The sequence below is a fragment of the Ranitomeya variabilis genome, chromosome 3 (genome assembly GCF_051348905.1).
Source record: "Ranitomeya variabilis isolate aRanVar5 chromosome 3, aRanVar5.hap1, whole genome shotgun sequence".
In the NCBI taxonomy this organism is placed as follows: Eukaryota; Metazoa; Chordata; class Amphibia; order Anura; family Dendrobatidae; genus Ranitomeya; species Ranitomeya variabilis.
In genome coordinates this window covers 763,388,962-763,407,602 of record NC_135234.1, presented here as the reverse complement: position 1 = coordinate 763,407,602, position 18,641 = coordinate 763,388,962, and the positions used below count along the sequence as shown (strand labels likewise).

Sequence of the window (18,641 nt, the reverse complement as noted above, 5' to 3'; positions counted from 1 at the left end):
GCAATTGTAACACCCCAGATAACCGGTTGTACAGTGATGTTGCCTTCCTTTCGGGGAGGGCGATATCATGCTTGGAGGCAAGAAGGATTCTAGGATACTAGGATACTAGGTAACGCACCCACACTCAACACATTCTGAATCCAGGCCAGAAGGGGGAGCTCAGGACCCGGATTCAGGGGAGCTTCCCCAGCTTTAAGTGTTCTGGTCTGGAGGAGGAGTGAGACAGTTGGTCCAGGGAGACCGTAGGAGACAGTTGGTCCAGGGAGACCATAGGAGAAGGAAGTCTGGAACTGAGTGCAGACAGTAGAGCCGTGCAGCCAGGACTGAGCTGCAGCTCCAGGGAAAGGAAGTGAACCCGAGGGGTTGAAAATGGTGGAGCTACTGAGGAAAGGAGCAGAGTGGAGAAGGAAAGGGACTCAGAGGGGAACTGTGACCGGGCACCCTCAGAGCCGAAGCACAGGAACCGGGCACCGGGAGCCCGAGGCTGTGGCATACTCTAGGACACACGGCAGAACCAGAGGCCATAGAACTGTATGTGATTTGCTCACACTACACCTGAAGGTGAAGCAGCACCTGAAGAGCCCGGGTAATGATAGAGACCTTATAAAATTGCTCATACAGCACCATACAGGTAACTGTCCCAGGACAGGAGGGAGAGGACTTTGCCAGCAAGTTACAGGCAGCAGGTACCTCGCATACTAGCGCGAGTAGGAAGGCTTACTGACCTCACCTGGGAGAGGGATCCACTATTGCCTCAAGGCCGGCCGGACCACGTCACCACCTGTTCCTGGTACCCTGGGCTGCTACCACCAGTAAACCAAGTAAAGATTTTACAACTCTGTGTCCTCCACTTATTTGCCGGCATACACCATCCTTGCCTATACACCTTGGGAGCCCTGGGGACCCTGCTTCACCTGTGGGAAGCGTCACCATCTTGCTGCAACAACATCACCCCAGAGGACCCCTTTAAGCAGCGCCGGTCCCTCTGACCGAGAACCACAGGTGGCGTCACGAATAGACTTTATTCCAAAATGCCCTTTAAAGACCTTTCCCCTTTAATTGAGTGCCCAGGGCCACGGACCGAGTCGCAGCCACCGTGACATCCGCTTTAAGTGCGACCAGACCCAGTACAGAGTAACCCACTGCCCAGGTGGGCAACTCACAATGATGATGACAGTGGTGGGGGAGGCAATGATGGAGGTGGTGGAATGGGCAATGATGGGGTAGTGGGGAAGAAAGCAATTATGGTTGTGGTGTAAAGGTGTAAGATGGTTGTTGAGGAAAGGACAATGGTGGTGGGGGAGGAGGCAATGATGGAGGTGGTAATGAGTACAATGGTGGAGGGGAAGAACAATGATGATGGTGGAGGGGGACTGCATTATACCCTATGAGGGGGCTACATTATAATTCTGTGGGGGGCTGCATAATTCTCTCAGGGGGCTACATCATACTCTGAGAGGGAGCTGCATTATGCCCTATGAGGGGCTACAGTATATTCTATGGGGGGGCTGCCTTATGAGGGGTTGGCATTATACTCTGAGGGGGCTACATTATATTATATGTGGGGGGCTGCATTATTCTCTCGGGGCTACATCATACTATATGAGGGGAGCTGCATTATGCCCTATGAGAGGGCTACAGTATATTCTATGAGAGGGGGCTGCATTATACCTTATGAGGAGGTTGCATTATATTGTGGGGTGCTGTATTATACCCTATGAGGGAGGCTACATTATATTCTATGAGAGGGGCTACCCCAACCCCCGCTACATAATTAAGACATGAACTACCTTATATTATACCCTGATATTAGGGCATTTTACCACACAATTGGTGGTCTTGTATTTATTTCTATGTAGTTACATAGTGGGCCCCAAGAATGATTTTCTCTGGTGGGCCCAGGGTGCTCCAGCCCGACGCCGGTCACGTGTCCACTTCACATCATCAGAGAAAGTGGACCCAGCATAGTACACTTAAAGGGGCGCTACATCAATTCTGCAGGACTGAATTAGTATAGTATTAGGTAGGCCTGGTTGCTGTGGTTAGCCATCTAACAAACAGACAATCCATACATGTGTTGCAGCTATCTGAGCAGCCTGAGACATGCAGCCGCCGGGACTCGAATATATTACTCAAGCATGCAGAAGTAACTCGGTTAGCACCCGAGGGTGCTCGGATAACACCTTAACAGAGCATGTTAAGTATCACTACTGTAATAACATCTTTATTACCTTTGTCTATGTTCCTATACTTACCCATTGTCATGTCTTAATGTTTTCTTGTTTGTCCGACTGACTATTATTAATTTGCATTACATCTCTTGTACGTTCCGCTGGCTTTTTCAGGTGGAGCGCACACGTCACTTCCTGTTCTCATCAGGTCGGAACCTCTGTGTGTTCCACCGATGTGTGCTGGTGTAAGGCACATGTCATATCCTCTGTCATTTCAATGCGCAAACTGGGAACAACTTTTTTCTTTACGCAGCTGCTGCCCCTTATTCTGATGAGACCAACTGCTGCCATATATACTAGGCATGTAGCATAGACAGTGCACCCCTGATGAAGCAGCTGTAAGCAGCGAAACGCATTGGAACTTGTCAGAAAAGGCACCTCTAACCTACCCCAGAAATTTTTCCTATTTGTTTGCCTTATGGATGTACTGTATATGTTTGTCATCTTATGGTTACCATATTTTTCTGATTATTTATGTCATGTGTATTATTTATTTTTGTTAACTATGTTGTATCTACACATTTTGAACTAGGGTTCCTAACTCACTTAGTTGCCTGTTAAAGTGGCTTTAAAAAATAGAAAGGTTTTGTTTTTCTATGCCTTTTTTACTTTTTTGGGGTGTTTTTTTTTTAAATGTAACAATTTTCTTACTCTAGCCCTATCGAAGAAGACCCTGGTGGACCTACCTAGGTTTGCACAAGATCGATTTTCCTACAGAGCGTTCATCCATCAAGCCGCAGGCCATTAAATAAATAAAATTGCCCTAGCACTAATCCTAACCCAATCTCTCCTTAGCCCTAATCAAAGCTCTGAATGTAACCCGAATCCTAAACACTCCCTAACTCTAATCCTAGAGTCCTTTTTGGACAATGTTTAGCATTGTTTCTTGAAAACTACTCATATACAGTGGGGAAAGTAAGTATTTGATACACTGACGATTTTGCAAGTTTTCCCACCTACAAAAAATAAAGACGTCTGTAATTTTTATCGTAGGTATGGAATGCCCGCCAGGGCCTAGGGGTACTCAGTACCAGGTCCGGTCGTCGTTAAAGGGGTGGTCACGGTGGCAGCGACCTGCTCCATGGCCCTGGGGACCCAAGTAAAAGGGACGGTCTATAAAGAGCCTGGATCTCCCCCACTGGACCCTTCACTAGTCCCCGTTTCTCAGTCCTGCTAAGGCCCTTTACCTTCTGCGTTACAAGCTCCGGGTCTCATGCCTAGGTGTACTCTACTTCGTTCACTGTTTCTTTCTGGCACATTTTCTTCAGGATCGTACTATTTTTAGAACCTTTGTCTCCTCTCACTGTTAGTCAGCCTTTTCATGGCTCTGCTCACCTTGCACTCCAAACCTTTTCCTAACACCAACCCCTCCCGTTATGGGCTAGTCCCAAACATTAACTCTCTCTTACCCTACGGTCAACTATCTACATCCCTTTACATTACACTACCTGTATGATAACACTATATCTTACATGATCACATCCTACCTTATACTAAGAATACTTATCACAATACATTACATGACACAGTATTTCCAAAAGACGCATGACACAATACACACACAGTCCACCACCCTACACCATATGATAGTCCCTACAGTCTATGTTTCAAGCTCACATACTGTGCTACTATCTCCACTGCGCTCACATACTGCGCTGCTCTCTCTCCCGTGCTCACATACTGCGCTGCTCTCCCCCACGCTCACATACTGCGCTGCTCTCTCCCCCACGCTCACATACTGCACTGCTCTATCCCCCATGCTCACATACTGCGCTGCGCTCTCTCCCCCGCCCTCACATATTGCGCTGCTATCTCCTCTGTGCTCACATACTGCGCTGCTCTCTCCTACACTCACATTCTGTGTTGTTCTCTCTACTGCGCTCACATACTGTGTTGTTCTCTCCCCCGCACTCACATACTGTGCTGCTCTCTCCCCCTGCTCACATATTGTGCTGCTCTCTCCTGCGCTCACATACTGTGTTGTTCTCTCTCCCCTGCACTCACACACTGTGCTGCTTTCTCTCCCGTGCTCACATACTGCACCGCTCTCCTCCCCCGCACTCACATACTGCGCTGCTCTCTCCTCCACACTCACATACTGCACTGCTCTCCTCCCCCATGCTTACATACTGTGCTGCTCTCTCCCACGCTCACATACTGTGCTGCTCTCTCCCCCACACTCACATACTGCGCTATCTCCCCCACACTCATATACTGCGCTGCTCTCCTCCCCCATGCTTACATACTGTGCTGCTCTCTCCCGCGCTCACATACTGCGCTGCTCTCTCCCGTGCTCATATACTGCGCTGCTCTCTCCCCTGCTCATATACTGCGCTGCTCTCTCCCCCGCACTCACATACTGTGCTGCTCTCCTCCACACTCACATACTGCGCTGCTATCTCCCCCACACTCACATACTGCGCTGCTCTCTTCCCCCATGCTTACATACTGTGCTGCTCTCTCCCACGCTCACATACTGCGCTGCTATCTCCCCCACGCTCACATACTGCGCTGCTCTCTCCCGTGCTCATATACTGCGCTGCTCTCTCCCCTGCTCATATACTGCGCTGCTCTCTCCCCCGCTCTCACATACTGCGCTGCTCTCTCCCCCACACTCACATACTGCGCTGCTCTCCTCCCCCATGCTTACATACTGTGCTGCTCTCTCCCACGCTCACATACTGCGCTGCTCTCTCCCGTGCTCATATACTGCGCTGCTCTCTCCCCTGCTCATATACTGCGCTGCTCTCTCCCCCGCACTCACATACTGCGCTGCTCTCTCCTCCACACTCACATACTGCGCTGCTCTCTTCCCCCATGCTTACATACTGTGCTGCTCTCTCCCGCGCTCACATACTGTGCTGCTCTCTCCCGTGCTCACATACTGCGCTGCTCTCTCCCCCACACTCACATACTGCGCTGCTATCTCCCTCACACTCACATACTGCGCTGCTCTCCTCCCCCATGCTTACATACTGTGCTGCTCTCTCCCACGCTCACATACTGCGCTGCTCTCCTCTCCCACACTCACATACTGTGCTGCTCTCCTCCCCCATGCTTACATACTGTGCTGCTCTCTCCCCCACACTCACATACTGTGCTGCTCTCTCCCACGCTCACATACTGCGCTGCTCTCTCCCGTGCTCACATACTGTGCTGCTCTCTCCCGTGCTCATATACTGCGCTGCTCTCTCCCCCGCACTCACATACTGCGCTGCTCTCCTCTCCCACACTCACATACTGTGCTGCTCTCTCCCCCACACTCACATACTGCCCTGCTCTCTCCCCCACACTCACATACTGCCCTGCTCTCTCCCCCGCACTCACATACTGTGCTGCTCTCTCCCCCACACTCACATACTGCGCTGCTCTCCTCTCCGACACTCACATACTGCGCTGCTCTCCTCTCCCACACTCACATACTGCGCTGCTCTCTCCCCCGCACTCACATACTGTGCTGCTCTCTCCCCCACATTCACATACTGCGCTGCTCTCCTCTCCCACACTCACATACTGCGCTGCTCTCCTCTCCCACACTCACATACTGCGCTGCTCTCCTCTCCCACACTCACATACTGCGCTGCTCTCTCCCCCGCACTCACATACTGTGCTGCTCTCTCCCCCACATTCACATACTGCGCTGCTCTCCTCTCCCACACTCACATACTGCCCTGCTCTCTCCCCCACACTCACATACTGCGCTGCTCTCCTCTCCCACACTCACATACTGCGCTGCTCTCTCCCCCGCACTCACATACTGTGCTGCTCTCTCCCCCACATTCACATACTGCGCTGCTCTCCTCTCCCACACTCACATACTGTGCTGCTCTCTCTTGCGCTTACATACTGTGCTGCTCTCTCCTCCACACTCACATACTGTTCTACTATCTCCCCCTCGCTCTCTTCTTCCCCCAGCATGATATGTTTTCTCTTCCTCCTTCATGGACCTGAAATCTGGGAAGAGATCGCAGAGTCTCCTGAAGTGAGTGTCCCTCACTGCTGAGTATTTGGTGCAGGGTAGCAGGAAGTGGTCTCATCATCCAGGACCACCAGGTCACAGTGTAGGCAAAGGGCGTAACAATCAAGGTCGCAGAGAGTGAAACCGTGACCAGGCAATTGCAGGGGTGGGGAAGGGGTTCCACCAACAACAATTACACCTGGATGTGTGTCCTTGGATGCACATTCAGTTGAAATATACTGCGGTGCAGAGACCCCCCGGTTCCTGCTCTGCAGTACACACTGTCTGCTAATCAGAGGTCAGTAGGAGACATGAGCCTGCCAATGACACTCAGCACATGGCAGTGGCATCATGCATTGTCCATGCCAACGCACCAAAGTCAGCTGCCAGCTCCTGCGGCGGCTACAGAAGAGGTCACCACGTGGCATAGGAGTGGGGGAAAGTGAGTAGAATCATTTGTTTATTTTTACAATGTGCTTGAGAAGAATGATAGGGGCCCAGGATGGGGGACATTATACCAGGATGGGGAGCATTATACCAGGATGGGGGGCATTATACCAGGATGAGGGGCATTATACCAGGATGGGGGGCATTATACCAGGATGGGGACATTATACCAGGATGGGGGGCATTATACCAGGATGGGGGGGCATTATACCAGGATGGGGACATTATATCAGGATGGGGGCATTATACCAGAATATAGACATTATACCAGGATGGGGACATTATACCAGAATAGAGACATTATACCAGGATGGGGACATTATATCAGTATGGGGGCATTATGATAGAATGAGGACAATATATCAGAAAGGGGGCATTATACCAGAATTGAGGATATTATAAAAGGATGGGGATATTATACCAGAATGGGGGAATTATACCAAGGTGGAGGCATTATACCAGAATGGTGGACATTATACCAGAATAGGGGCATTAAATCAGGATGGGGCATTATATCAGGATGGGGCATTATATCAGGATTGGGGCTTTCTACCAGAATGGGGACCAGGGTCGGCGTCAGCACCCGGCGCACCTGGGCAAGTGCCGGGGCCCTGAGCAGGCAGGGGGCCCACTCGCGGTCGGGGACACTGGCGTGCTATGGTGCCGGCCCCCGCCTGCTCTGGGCCCCGGCTCTTGCGATACTTACCTCTCCCGGTTCCAGCGCTGCAGCGTCTTCCATCCTCTGACTGTGACGTTCAGGTCAGAGAGCGCGATGACGTCACCAGTGCGCGCCCTCTGCCTGAGCAGTCGCAGCACAGAGAGCAGGAAGACGCCGACGGTGAGGAGTCCAGAGCAGAGAAGCGACACGCAACGAGAGGTGAGTATTTCATTTTTTTTTATATATATTTGGAGCAATATATGGGGACCATCAGAAGGGGCCCATATATGGAGCATTATATGGGGCTAATTCTATATGGAGCATCTTATGGGGCCAATAATATAGGAAGCATCTTATGAAGCTAATTCTATAGGGAGCATTATATGGGGCCAATTTAATATGGAGCATCTTCTTATGTGGCCAATTGAATGTGGAGCAGTATAAGGGGCCAATAATATATGAAGCATCTTATGGGACTAATTATATATAGAGCATTTTATATGGCCAGTTATATATGGAGCATTATATGGGGCCCATTATACATGGAGCATCTTATGGGGCCAATTATTTTTGGAGCATTATATGGGACCCATTCTGTAAGGAGTATTATATAGGGCCCATTGGAGCAATATATGGGACTCAGTATACTGTATGGGGCCGATCATCTACTGTATGGAGCATTATGTAAGGCCCATTATATATGGAGCAATAGATGGAGCCCATCATATACTGTATGGAGAATTATATGTGGCTCACTATACTGTATGGAGCATTATATGGGGTCAATTCCGTATGGAGCAATATATGCGGCTCATTCTGTATGGAGCACTCTGTGGTGCCCATTATACTGTATGGAGCATTATATGAGACTCATTATTCTGTATGGAGCATTATATGAGACTCATTATTCTGTATGGAGCAATATATGGGGCCATTATACTGTATGGGGCAATATATGGGGCTCATTATTTTGTTTGGAGCAATATATGGGGCTCATTATTCTGTATAGAGGACTATGTGGTGCCAGTTATACTGTATGGAGCACTATATGGGACCATTGTACTGTATGGAGCACTATATGGGGCCATTATACTATATGGGGCAATATATGGGGCTCATTATTCTGTATAGAGGACTATACTGTCCGGTTTCTGAGCTAATGTAGAATGCACAATAGATATCACTCATGTAATGTAAGAAGTAAGTGAAATCTTTGGCATTGTAATATACCTATATTTCTCTGCCGTATAGGTGCATTATGAATTGTGGTATGTGTTAAAGGGGCCCACCGGGACTCTTTCGCCCAGGGTCCATCAAAACCTGGAGCCGACCCTGATGGGGACATTATACCAGTATCGGGATATTGTAAAAGAATGGGGGATATTATACCAGAATGGGGGAATTATACCAAGATGGGGGCATTATACCAGCATGGGAGACATTATACCAGGATGGGGACGTTAAATCAGGAAAGGAGGGCATTATACCAGAATGGGGGCATTATACTACAATGGGACACATACCAGATAGAGGGACCTTATACTATGATGGGAAACATTATACCAGAATGGGGACATTATACCTTGATGTGGTACATTATACCAGGAAGGAGCCCAGGATGGGGAGACTATTACAAGAAGGAGCCAAGACAGGGAACATTATTACATGGGGATGTACACATATGACTTTATAGGCTCTAGAACGCTACAAGGCTCCATACATCTGATCAGCACTGGACTTTACTAAAGGCACTGCTACCTGGGCTTGTAGCTCTGTCTGTGCCAGCTGGATTCGATGCCCAGATTGGGGGCACTGAGTCTATACTGGCTCATAATTTAGTGGTCTACGAGGTCCGGGAGTTTCTCTAGACATGGAGCCAGTCTGTAGTCTTTCTGTACACTCTGATACATGGTCAGTTTCTATGAAGTGATGATATCTTTCCTGTAGTCATTGATATCTGGACTTTCACTGATGCAGATGTTGGTGAGCGTGGAACCAATCAGAAGCCATAAGCTGATGTTGGCTTGGTTGGTACATGGCAGTGACGTCACGCACGGCCAGTGGTGGATTCGCCGAAGTCAGCTATTGGCATTAGCGCAGTCTGTGGAAGAGAAGTAGTCAAAGACCGGGTGACATTAAACTAGGAAGGGACCAGGATAGGGGACACTATTACTGGAAGGGGACTAGGATGAGGGACATTATTATAGGAAAGGGCCCAGGATGGAGGACATTAATACATGGGGGGACAGACATCTCTTTATAGTATCTAAATCTTCAAGGGACCATTGGACTCTTACATCACTGTATCTATCTATTATTCTCTATGATCTATCTATTATCTATCTATCATCTATTATCTATCTATCTATTATGTATCTCTCATCTATCTATTATCTATCTGTCTATTATCTATCTATTATCTAACTATCTATCATCTATTTATTATCTATCTGTCTATTATCTATCTATTATCTATCTATCTATCCTTCTATATATCTATTATCGATCAATCTATTATCTATCTATCTATCTATCTATCTATTATCTATCTATCATCTACGGTATCTATTATCTATCATGTATCTATTATCTATCTATTATCTATCATGTATGTATTATTATCTATCTATTATCTATCATCTATCTACCTATCTATTATCTATCTATTATCTATCTATCTATCTATCTATCTATCTATTATTTATTATCTACTATCTATCTATCCAGGAAAAACATAACAGTACCAATGTGGGTGCCGACCTCCGGATACACCAGCAAACAGATCGCAAAATACAAGTAAAAAAAATGAAGGCATGACGTCCGGCAATAAAACTTCATAATAATAATAATACTATTCATTCCATGAACAAGGTAAGCACAATTTCATCTCTCAGCCTGCCGTCACACTAGCAGGATTTGGTCAGTATTTTACCTCAGTATTTCTCAGCCATAACCAGGAGTGGGTGATAAGTGGTGCATGGTTTTCTATTATACTTTTCCTCAATTTGTTCCACTCCTGGTTTTGGCTACAAATACTGATGTAAAATACTGACCAAATCCTGCTAGTGTGACGGCGGCCTGACACAGAACCTTTCCCGAGTGATATCCATCATCCATCTTGTTCTCTGTATTCACATCTTTCCTGATTCTCCCACGACCTTTTTTCCTCTTCCCTTCCAGTAATTGAGTGTAGAATGAAAATTACCCAGCTGCGCTCTGATTGGCTGTTGCCGTGGTAACGGTCTTGGTGTAGTTTTCTCCGTAACATAACAACAGAGCCGTTTCTCCATTAATCGCCGCGGTCGGGTGTAGCCACATAATCGGGGATCATTAATTAGATGTGTAATAATAATATGTGACGCTATCTGCTGCAGTTAAAGGGACAGCGTCGCTAATATCATAGGACGCCGCGATGACATCATCTGCATCAAAAAGCGACATCTGTGAAATTGGACCAGAAACGTATCTATTTGTCCTGTCCATTGTCTGAACATTCCGGGCCATGATACTTTGCAGCAGTCAGAGCCTGCACACTTCCTCTAGTGTGGGCGGGTCTTGTTAAATGGTGCATTATGGGAAAATTATGGGTTTATTCTTTTCCACATCCTTGGCTAGAAATTCAAAATTCCAGTAAAAGTCATAATGATAAAATTACATCTAATATAGGACTATTTAACAAGGCATGACACCCAAGACAGGTCCCTTATATAAGTAATAGCCAGGCTGTCCTCCCTTCACTGTGGCAGCCATTTTTCTACATAGCTGACCATGGAAAAAGGGGTTTTCCAAGAATAAAAAATGAATACAAAATTAAACACTATGTGATCCGTGCCCCCCATCCCCTCTATAAACCCCCATGGGTGCAGAGCTATTGTCATCCATAGGGATGTAGTCACGTGACAAGGTCACATGACCGCACTACATGACATCCCTAAGGATGACGTGATGTAACCCCTTACTCTCCACAGGGAGAAAACAGGAAGATTTTGTATTAATGTTATTATTGATAAAGAAAATATATAATTATGCATCAATCTAAAAAAAAAAAAAAATTAGATTTTTGGAAAATCACTTTAATCTGCGGGTTAGATACGTAAGGCTCAGGGTGTAGGGATCGCTAATTTCCAGTAGCATTTTATATCAATATACAGCACATTGGTTAAAAAAAGAAAAATAATTCTATATGTATATTTACAATTATTAAAAAAAATGAAAATTTATATTAAAGATATTTTAAAATGTAATTATAGATTTAGTTAATTTTTTTTTAAATATACAGTATACTACATTTTGAAAAAAAATAAAGTTAAAAAAAATTCTTCAGAAAATATCATGCATAAGACCCTGATATCTGCATGCACGGAGAATTATAATCTAAGGCTGTGTGCACACGTTGCAGATTTTTCACGGGTTTTATGCTTTTTTGCTATAAAAACGCGAAAAAAAAGCATACATTATGCATCCCATCATTTAGAATGCATTCCGCAATTTTTGTGCATATGGTGCATTTTTTTTTTCCACGAAAAAAACGCATCGCGTTAAAAAACGCAGCATGTTCATTAATTTTGCGGATTTCCCACTATATTATTGCATTGGGAACCTCCAGAAAAATCCGCAAAAAAACGCACCAAAAACGCGGTAAAAACGCAAGAAATCCTGAAGGTGTGCACACAGCCTAAAATCAACAGCCGCCGTTCGATACAACCAAATATTGACATTAATGAATGAAACATTGTAATCGGACGTCTCCGAAGGTTCCAAGGAGCACCAGCCTGACCTGTATGAGGACCTTGCTCCGTGGTCCTCCATCCCTGGACCTTGCAGTGGGCTCACTGCCTCCTTGGATGTTGGATTGGCACTGGTTAACAATTCTCGGTGCTGGATGACTTTACTTTCTTCTACGACCGATACCAAAATCTCCGGGGTGACGTTATAGGCGATGGCTACCCTCCCGGCTATTTCGGCGTCAATTATCCTCTTCTCCACAGGTGGTAAGATAGAACCCATGAAATCTTTCTTCTTTCTATCCTCGATGGGAGGGATGTAGACCGGACCTTGGATGGGTTTCGGAATCCATGGATGGTCACCTTGACGAGGGATTGGCCATGACCTGTAATCTTTCTTGTATTGGGTCTCCCTTTCTAGAGGAGCTTCGGAGGGCAGGTATTCACTCCTCGGTTTGCAGCTTTGCTCGGGATTTGCTTTCCAGGGTTTGAAATCTTGTCTCATCACCGAACCCCTGGTGGACTCCAATCTCCTGGAGTAGTCCCTGGATGACCTAGACTGGCCTCCATAGTAGGAATCTGCCAGCGGTGGCTGAGTTTCTATGGCAGCAGACCCAGGGCGTGGTGGCTGGCTAAGATGAGGTCCATCTGTCACTTCCGAATATTTGGAGAACATTAAAGGGACGGCAATGTCCCCCTTGTCTTGTTTATTCCCAAAGCGGGCGATGCAACACGCCCGGGTTACACAAGGCCATGCCATTTTTTTAACAACCTTGAGAATTCCTCTCTCCCAATTAATGAGTATCTTATTTTTTTTTTCTTAATTATAGCTCCTTGCAGATAGTTCTGTCGCTGGTGAACGAGGAAGCCAAAAATTCCTTAAGATATAAAAAAAAAATCTTGTAGATCCCTTCCAAGTGTAAACAGATTTTTTTTGTTGTTCCTTTCTCGGTGGATCTACAAGGCGAGTAGCGAGTGAAGGATTCCGGCGGTCGGTCTCATGCCTCTTGATTAGTAAAGGTTAATAATTTTGCATCAAGTGACCTCTAGCCGTAGTCGGAAGAAGAAGAAGACGAAGAAATCCGGCGAACATCTCGAAAAGGGAGGACCCCACCCACCTTGGTCTCTGCATCCCCAGATGCCAAGGAAAAAGAAGAGTGAGAAGAGCGAGAGGGGGAGGAGAATGTAATGCTGGCAAAAAAAAGATCTCCACTATGCAGCACCTAAAATGTAATATCAAAGGAGGGCGAGCGAGGAAGGAAGGAAGGAGGGAGGGGGGCGAGTGCAGTGCATTTAACCCTTAATGGCCAGGTACACCACATCGGGCACATGCACCAATCACTGGACGGCTGAACACTGCAAGAGGCGCGGAGGGTGCAGCACTCGTCTAGTCCATGATTACATAGTATCCACCATTACCAATCCACCAACAACGAACAGTAGACCCTGTGCATATTCCATGGCTGGTGTAGGAAACCTTATTATCTCCTCTGCAATACTCCTTACCACCAGTAGGGGGGATTTCAGCACCAGAGTCTGCGGACAGTGCCCATCACATCTCTGACATTGCAAACCCTACATCGCTTTTCTCCTTTTTTTTTTTAATCTACAGGATTTAATTAATCCTGATTATCTTCTTACACCCATTCATAACGATGATAATTGATTCACGCAGGTTCCGATCATCTCAAACTTAGCATCTTATTCCATTTGCTCCGTGCATGCAAATTCAATTTCAATATTTTTATTTTTTACATTTTTTTGTTACATTTTAAAATGAGTTTCTCATCTCAATTTAAAGCAAAATTCAGAATTTATATAATTTTATGTTGACTTTTTATTTAATAAAAAAATAGGTATTGTTTTTGCATGGAGTAGCTGCTTAATCCTGATAGCTGATTGGTTGTTAGGGAGCCATTGTGACATGTTTACAATGAACTGGGAAATATTCCCTAATGTGTACAGGGGCTATAATGGAATAATGCCCTTTCTTTCTACTAATTCTGTTACTTTTTTTTTTTTTTTGGGGGGGGGGGGGGGGCGAGGAGGGGAGATTATCCATAGGGGTGGAGGCTTTTCTCTTTTTTTTGTGTAATTAAAAAAAGCAACTCTATGAAGAAGAGTAATAAATATGTAATTACAGAAAAAATAATCCTCAATAATCATAAAACACTAGTAAAAAATAAGTAATAAATAGGAAAAAGATAGGAAAAAATAAACAAATATATAATTAGAATAAAAAACAATCCTCTCATTAGTCATAAAACGCTAATAAAAAATAATTAAAAAAAATAAGGAATAGTACAAAAAAAGGTAAAAAATAAATAGATAATTAGAAAAAAATATAATCCTATCATTAGTCATAAAACACTAATAAAAAGTAAGTAATAAAATTAGTAATAAATAGTACAAAAAAGGTAAAAAATAAACAAATAGAATTAAAAAATATCCTATATTAATTATAAAACACTTATAAAAAATAAGTAATGAAATCAACAATGAATATTAAAAATGGTAAAAAAATAAACAAATATATTAATAGAAAAAAAAGAATCCTATCATTAGTCATAAAACACTAATAAAAAAGAAGTCATAAAATCAATAATAGTAAAAAAATAAGTAAAAAAATTATAAATCATTAAAATAAATAATCCTATCCTTAATCACTAAATTCTAATAAAAAATAAGTAATAAAATCAATAATAAATAGTAAAAAACAAAAATGTAAATGAAGTATGAATTAAAAATAAATGTAAATAAAATGCTACATTAAATTAAGTTTTTAAGAAATGAAATCAGATCCATAGGAAAATGGCTGCTAGATTGCAAGTAAATTATTTTTTTTTAATCTTTTGGTTTTAAAAAATCTAACTATTGTTGGAAAATTATTGTCTAAAAAAAAGAATATTGGAAATTCCATTATTAAAAAATGCCAAAAATATAAATAATAAATCAGATGTTGACATATCGCAGACCTGTGAGATATTTTTGTTCTTCTCTATATTATATATCTGCATAAGGAAACAAAATATCATCTCACAGAAGAGAAGGACAATAAAGGGCGAGTTAATAATTAATAGTTAATTGGCTTTGTGCCTTACTAGACAAGGAGACACATGGGATAATGGGCATCAAATTCTTATATATGAAAGCAGAAAAAATATATATATTTTTTAAGATAAGTTAATTTTTTTTAGAAATATTGATGAAATATTATTTTGAATAAGTAACTATCGTCATTCAAAAAAAATGTATTTTGCAAGTAGCTTCAATAGCAACTGCAGAAGCATCATTCATGCGTTTGTCTTACTAGCCTGACTTGTTAGAATTACTCTCGGATTGATTTTTATGGGTGATATTTTGAGTTGGGCCTTAAGACTTGATATAACCATAAGTGGCCCAGAGATACAAAAAGTTGATACAAAAATAGTTTTGCTGACCTGTACGAGGTGCCCACTCCTCCTTCCTCTTTGATCTGCCTGTTGAGTATATCGGCGGCATCCCTTGGTCTCAGGCCTTCCATGGACCATCTTGTAGATGGCGACTTCTCCCTGTTTCGCTTTTCTTCGACCTCTTTATGAGCGGACTGTATATCCGCCACGCTGCTGAAGGTAACAGAGGTCTTGACTTTGGGAACCACCATTTCTGTAGACTCTACCTTCGGTGGTTCCTCTGCCCTTTTCTCTGGTAAGGCTACTGGTGTTTTTTTCATTTTGGCAGCACTTGAGGCTGTTGGGGCAGTGAGGCCTGGAGAAGGCTTTGGAATCCATGGATGGTCCCCACGACGAGGTATGGGCCAAGCTTTGAAATCTTTCTGATACTGCGTCTCTCTTTCGAAAGGAGCTCCGGAGGGTTGATACTCACTCTTGGGTTTGCAGCTCGCCTCTGGTTTTACATTCCAGTGCTTGTAATCCTGACGCATGACCGAACCTGATGTCTCCTTGCTATGACCAGGTCCTGGTTGGTGGGACAAGTCTCTGGTAGACCCAGCACCATGATCTGCCTCTACTTGGGCAGGCTGTGACTCAACGGCATATGTACTATGACGGGCTTGCGGTTGTTGAAGGTGAGCATGGTGTTGTTGACCTCCTTCGGTGACCTCCGAATACTTGGTGAAGACCAAAGGAACAGCAATGTCACCCTTATCTAACTGGTTCCAGAAACGGGCAATGCAGCATGCCCTGGTAATACAGGGCCATGCCATAGTCTCCACCCTGACAGTCGTAGGGAGCCTCTTACAAACTACAATGAAGACTCTGGGTTTTCCCTTCCACCCACCTTGCAAGACGTAGAAATAGTAACAGTTTAGTCCTGATGGTCTCCTTCCAGGAGACTGCCCAGCCAGATGTCGACAGTGCTCTTCTCACCGGATATGACAACTCCAGAGATATATTTTTGGGTGTTTTTTTTTCAAAGTCATGTCGCAGATAAACCTCTTCTCATGGTTGCCCTTATACGGCTTTGTATGGTCAATGCAAAGACCAAGAACCGGAATGTAAAGATCTGGTGTCTCCTTTCCTCTTCTCAATCATGGAACACTTTCTGCAAGTGTCTCTATGGCATGATGATGCAGGAACTGAAGTCAATCCTGGTGGACAACCCTTCCACACCCACAACCAGAACGTGTGGTGTTTCCTTGCAATCCTGGCAGTGAGACCCTGCCACAATCAGAAAGCAAGATCTCTGCAGGAAGTGGTCCCACCCACCCTGGTATCTGCATCCTAAATGCTGCTGCTGCTGCTGATGGGGTGGGGGATCGGAGGAGGAGAGATGCTGGGAGAGAGATGGCTCCTTCGTCAGCACGCAAGTCAACGTCTCAAATGAATGGAGAGGAGGCTGCTTGTTACTGCAGCTTGTTAACTGTTCATTGTCTGGAGGGGGGTCAGGCGGGGAGCAGATGGATTTCATTACCCCCCATTGTCACTTTCCACTTAGCGAAAGCTTTGTGGCAGGTTCCACTCGGGTGAAGGAGCCACCGCGTGAATTATTTATGGCTGAACATTAACTGTCTCCGATGGAAGCGACACATCTAAGTGACGGTCATTCCAACGATGACATCAAATATTTATTGTCATCACCGACAAAGAGTGGAATTTACATAGATGATTTTCCACACAAAGGATTGTGCAAATTTGAAGAAGAAAAAAGTATGATTCCATAAATGATACAATGTTTCTTCACAGTGGACACACAAAGGACGAGGGTCTATATGTGCAAGCTTGATACTTTTTCTTAATTTTCTAAAAAAAAAGTAATAATTTAATTTAAATTTGTTACTAATCTGAAAAAAAAAGATACAATATTTCTACACAGGGCAACTCTTGGAAAATAATTTATTGCAATTGTTGCAACCAGTTTTACAATTTTTTTTTGCAAAGTACAAATATTGGGGAAGATTTATAGGTTTTAATCAATGAGATTTTTATTTCTGATTATATACAATGGGCTTTTGAAAATTTAAAGCAGTAACCTTATCGTCCCCATTTTTCCTTAGACCTAGTTTTAATAAATATTTTTGCCGTGATCACAGCTGATTGGCATGGGATAAAGGGAAATAGTTATCCTTCGACCCACATCTAAAGTTAGAGGGAGGCATAAATAAAGGTTTTAGACACTTTTTCTTTTAAATCAATGCATTTATGGCAACATTTTTACAATAGTGTTTAATTAAAAATGTTGAACTGTTTGGCTTCTACATCCTCTATGTATCACAGTACATAGCACAGGCTGCAGAATAAGTTCCCTGTGACCAATTCTGTTTTATCACTGACCCCTATAGCCATGAAATGCCTAATGTGGGAGAAGGTATCACTGATATCTACCCAATACCCCAAGATCTTAAAGGAAATTGCAAACTTTTCTTCTATACCTGTTTGCACTGCACAGATACAGACTCCGCGAGAGGATAAAATATCGAATATTCACCTCCCGCTCATCTTCGCAGCAGATGATGTCTTCTTTATCCAATCATCTGAATTGTTAATCAATGTGATCGAGTGATTGTCATCGAAGGAGGTGAATGATTTCTACAATCCCACCGGTGTCTGTGCCGCTGTCCGGCCTCCGTGGTCCTGAAATCTATAATGCTGCACGACATACAGAATATAGACCGGGAACATCCGACTTACACCACAGCCAATAATCTGTGATAATGATATTCTGAGCAAATATTATACATGTATAAACCTATAGGAAGGCTCCATTTATGTGAGGAGTCTTGTGCTACATTTGGTATTAAAGGGAACATGTCATCAGAAAATTACTTATTAATTCAATTAGGTTTTTGTGTTACATAATATTTTTTTTCATATCACTATCTTAGTAATGAATATAAATTTTGCAATACGCACACCGGCCACTAGGGCTTTTTTAGAGTGTAACTTCCCATTGTTTTAGGAAATTCACATGTACATTAACAGCAATGAAAAGACTCTGACTCATCAATCGTATTAAAGTATCTAATGAGCATGTGCAAAAATCATTGTGAAGGGAGGTGGGGAAAGTGAGCTGTAACACCACCTATTGTGAATGGTGGATCCTGTGTTATCTGCTGTATATGGAGGTGTTATCAGTCATTGTACAGGAGGAGGAGGTGAGCTGTGACTTCATCTATTGTGAATGGT

General features: G+C 43.9%; 1 protein-coding gene across 2 annotated transcripts in view; it reads right to left on the bottom strand.

The window, feature by feature from the left end:
- Window positions 1–16,792, bottom strand: part of MAP6 (microtubule associated protein 6) — a 65,434-nt gene extending 48,642 nt beyond the window's left edge. Inside the window, exon 1 of one of the 2 annotated variants that reach the window (XM_077298738.1) lies at window positions 15,459–16,792. In XM_077298738.1, coding sequence (XP_077154853.1) covers window positions 15,459–16,222 — 764 coding nt within the window. In that variant the 5' untranslated portion in view covers window positions 16,223–16,792. Of the gene's footprint in view, window positions 1–12,071; window positions 13,022–15,458 lie in introns of those variants that run through there. The other variant, XM_077298739.1, reaches the window with a different exon arrangement.
- Window positions 16,793–18,641: the final 1,849 nt, after the last annotated feature.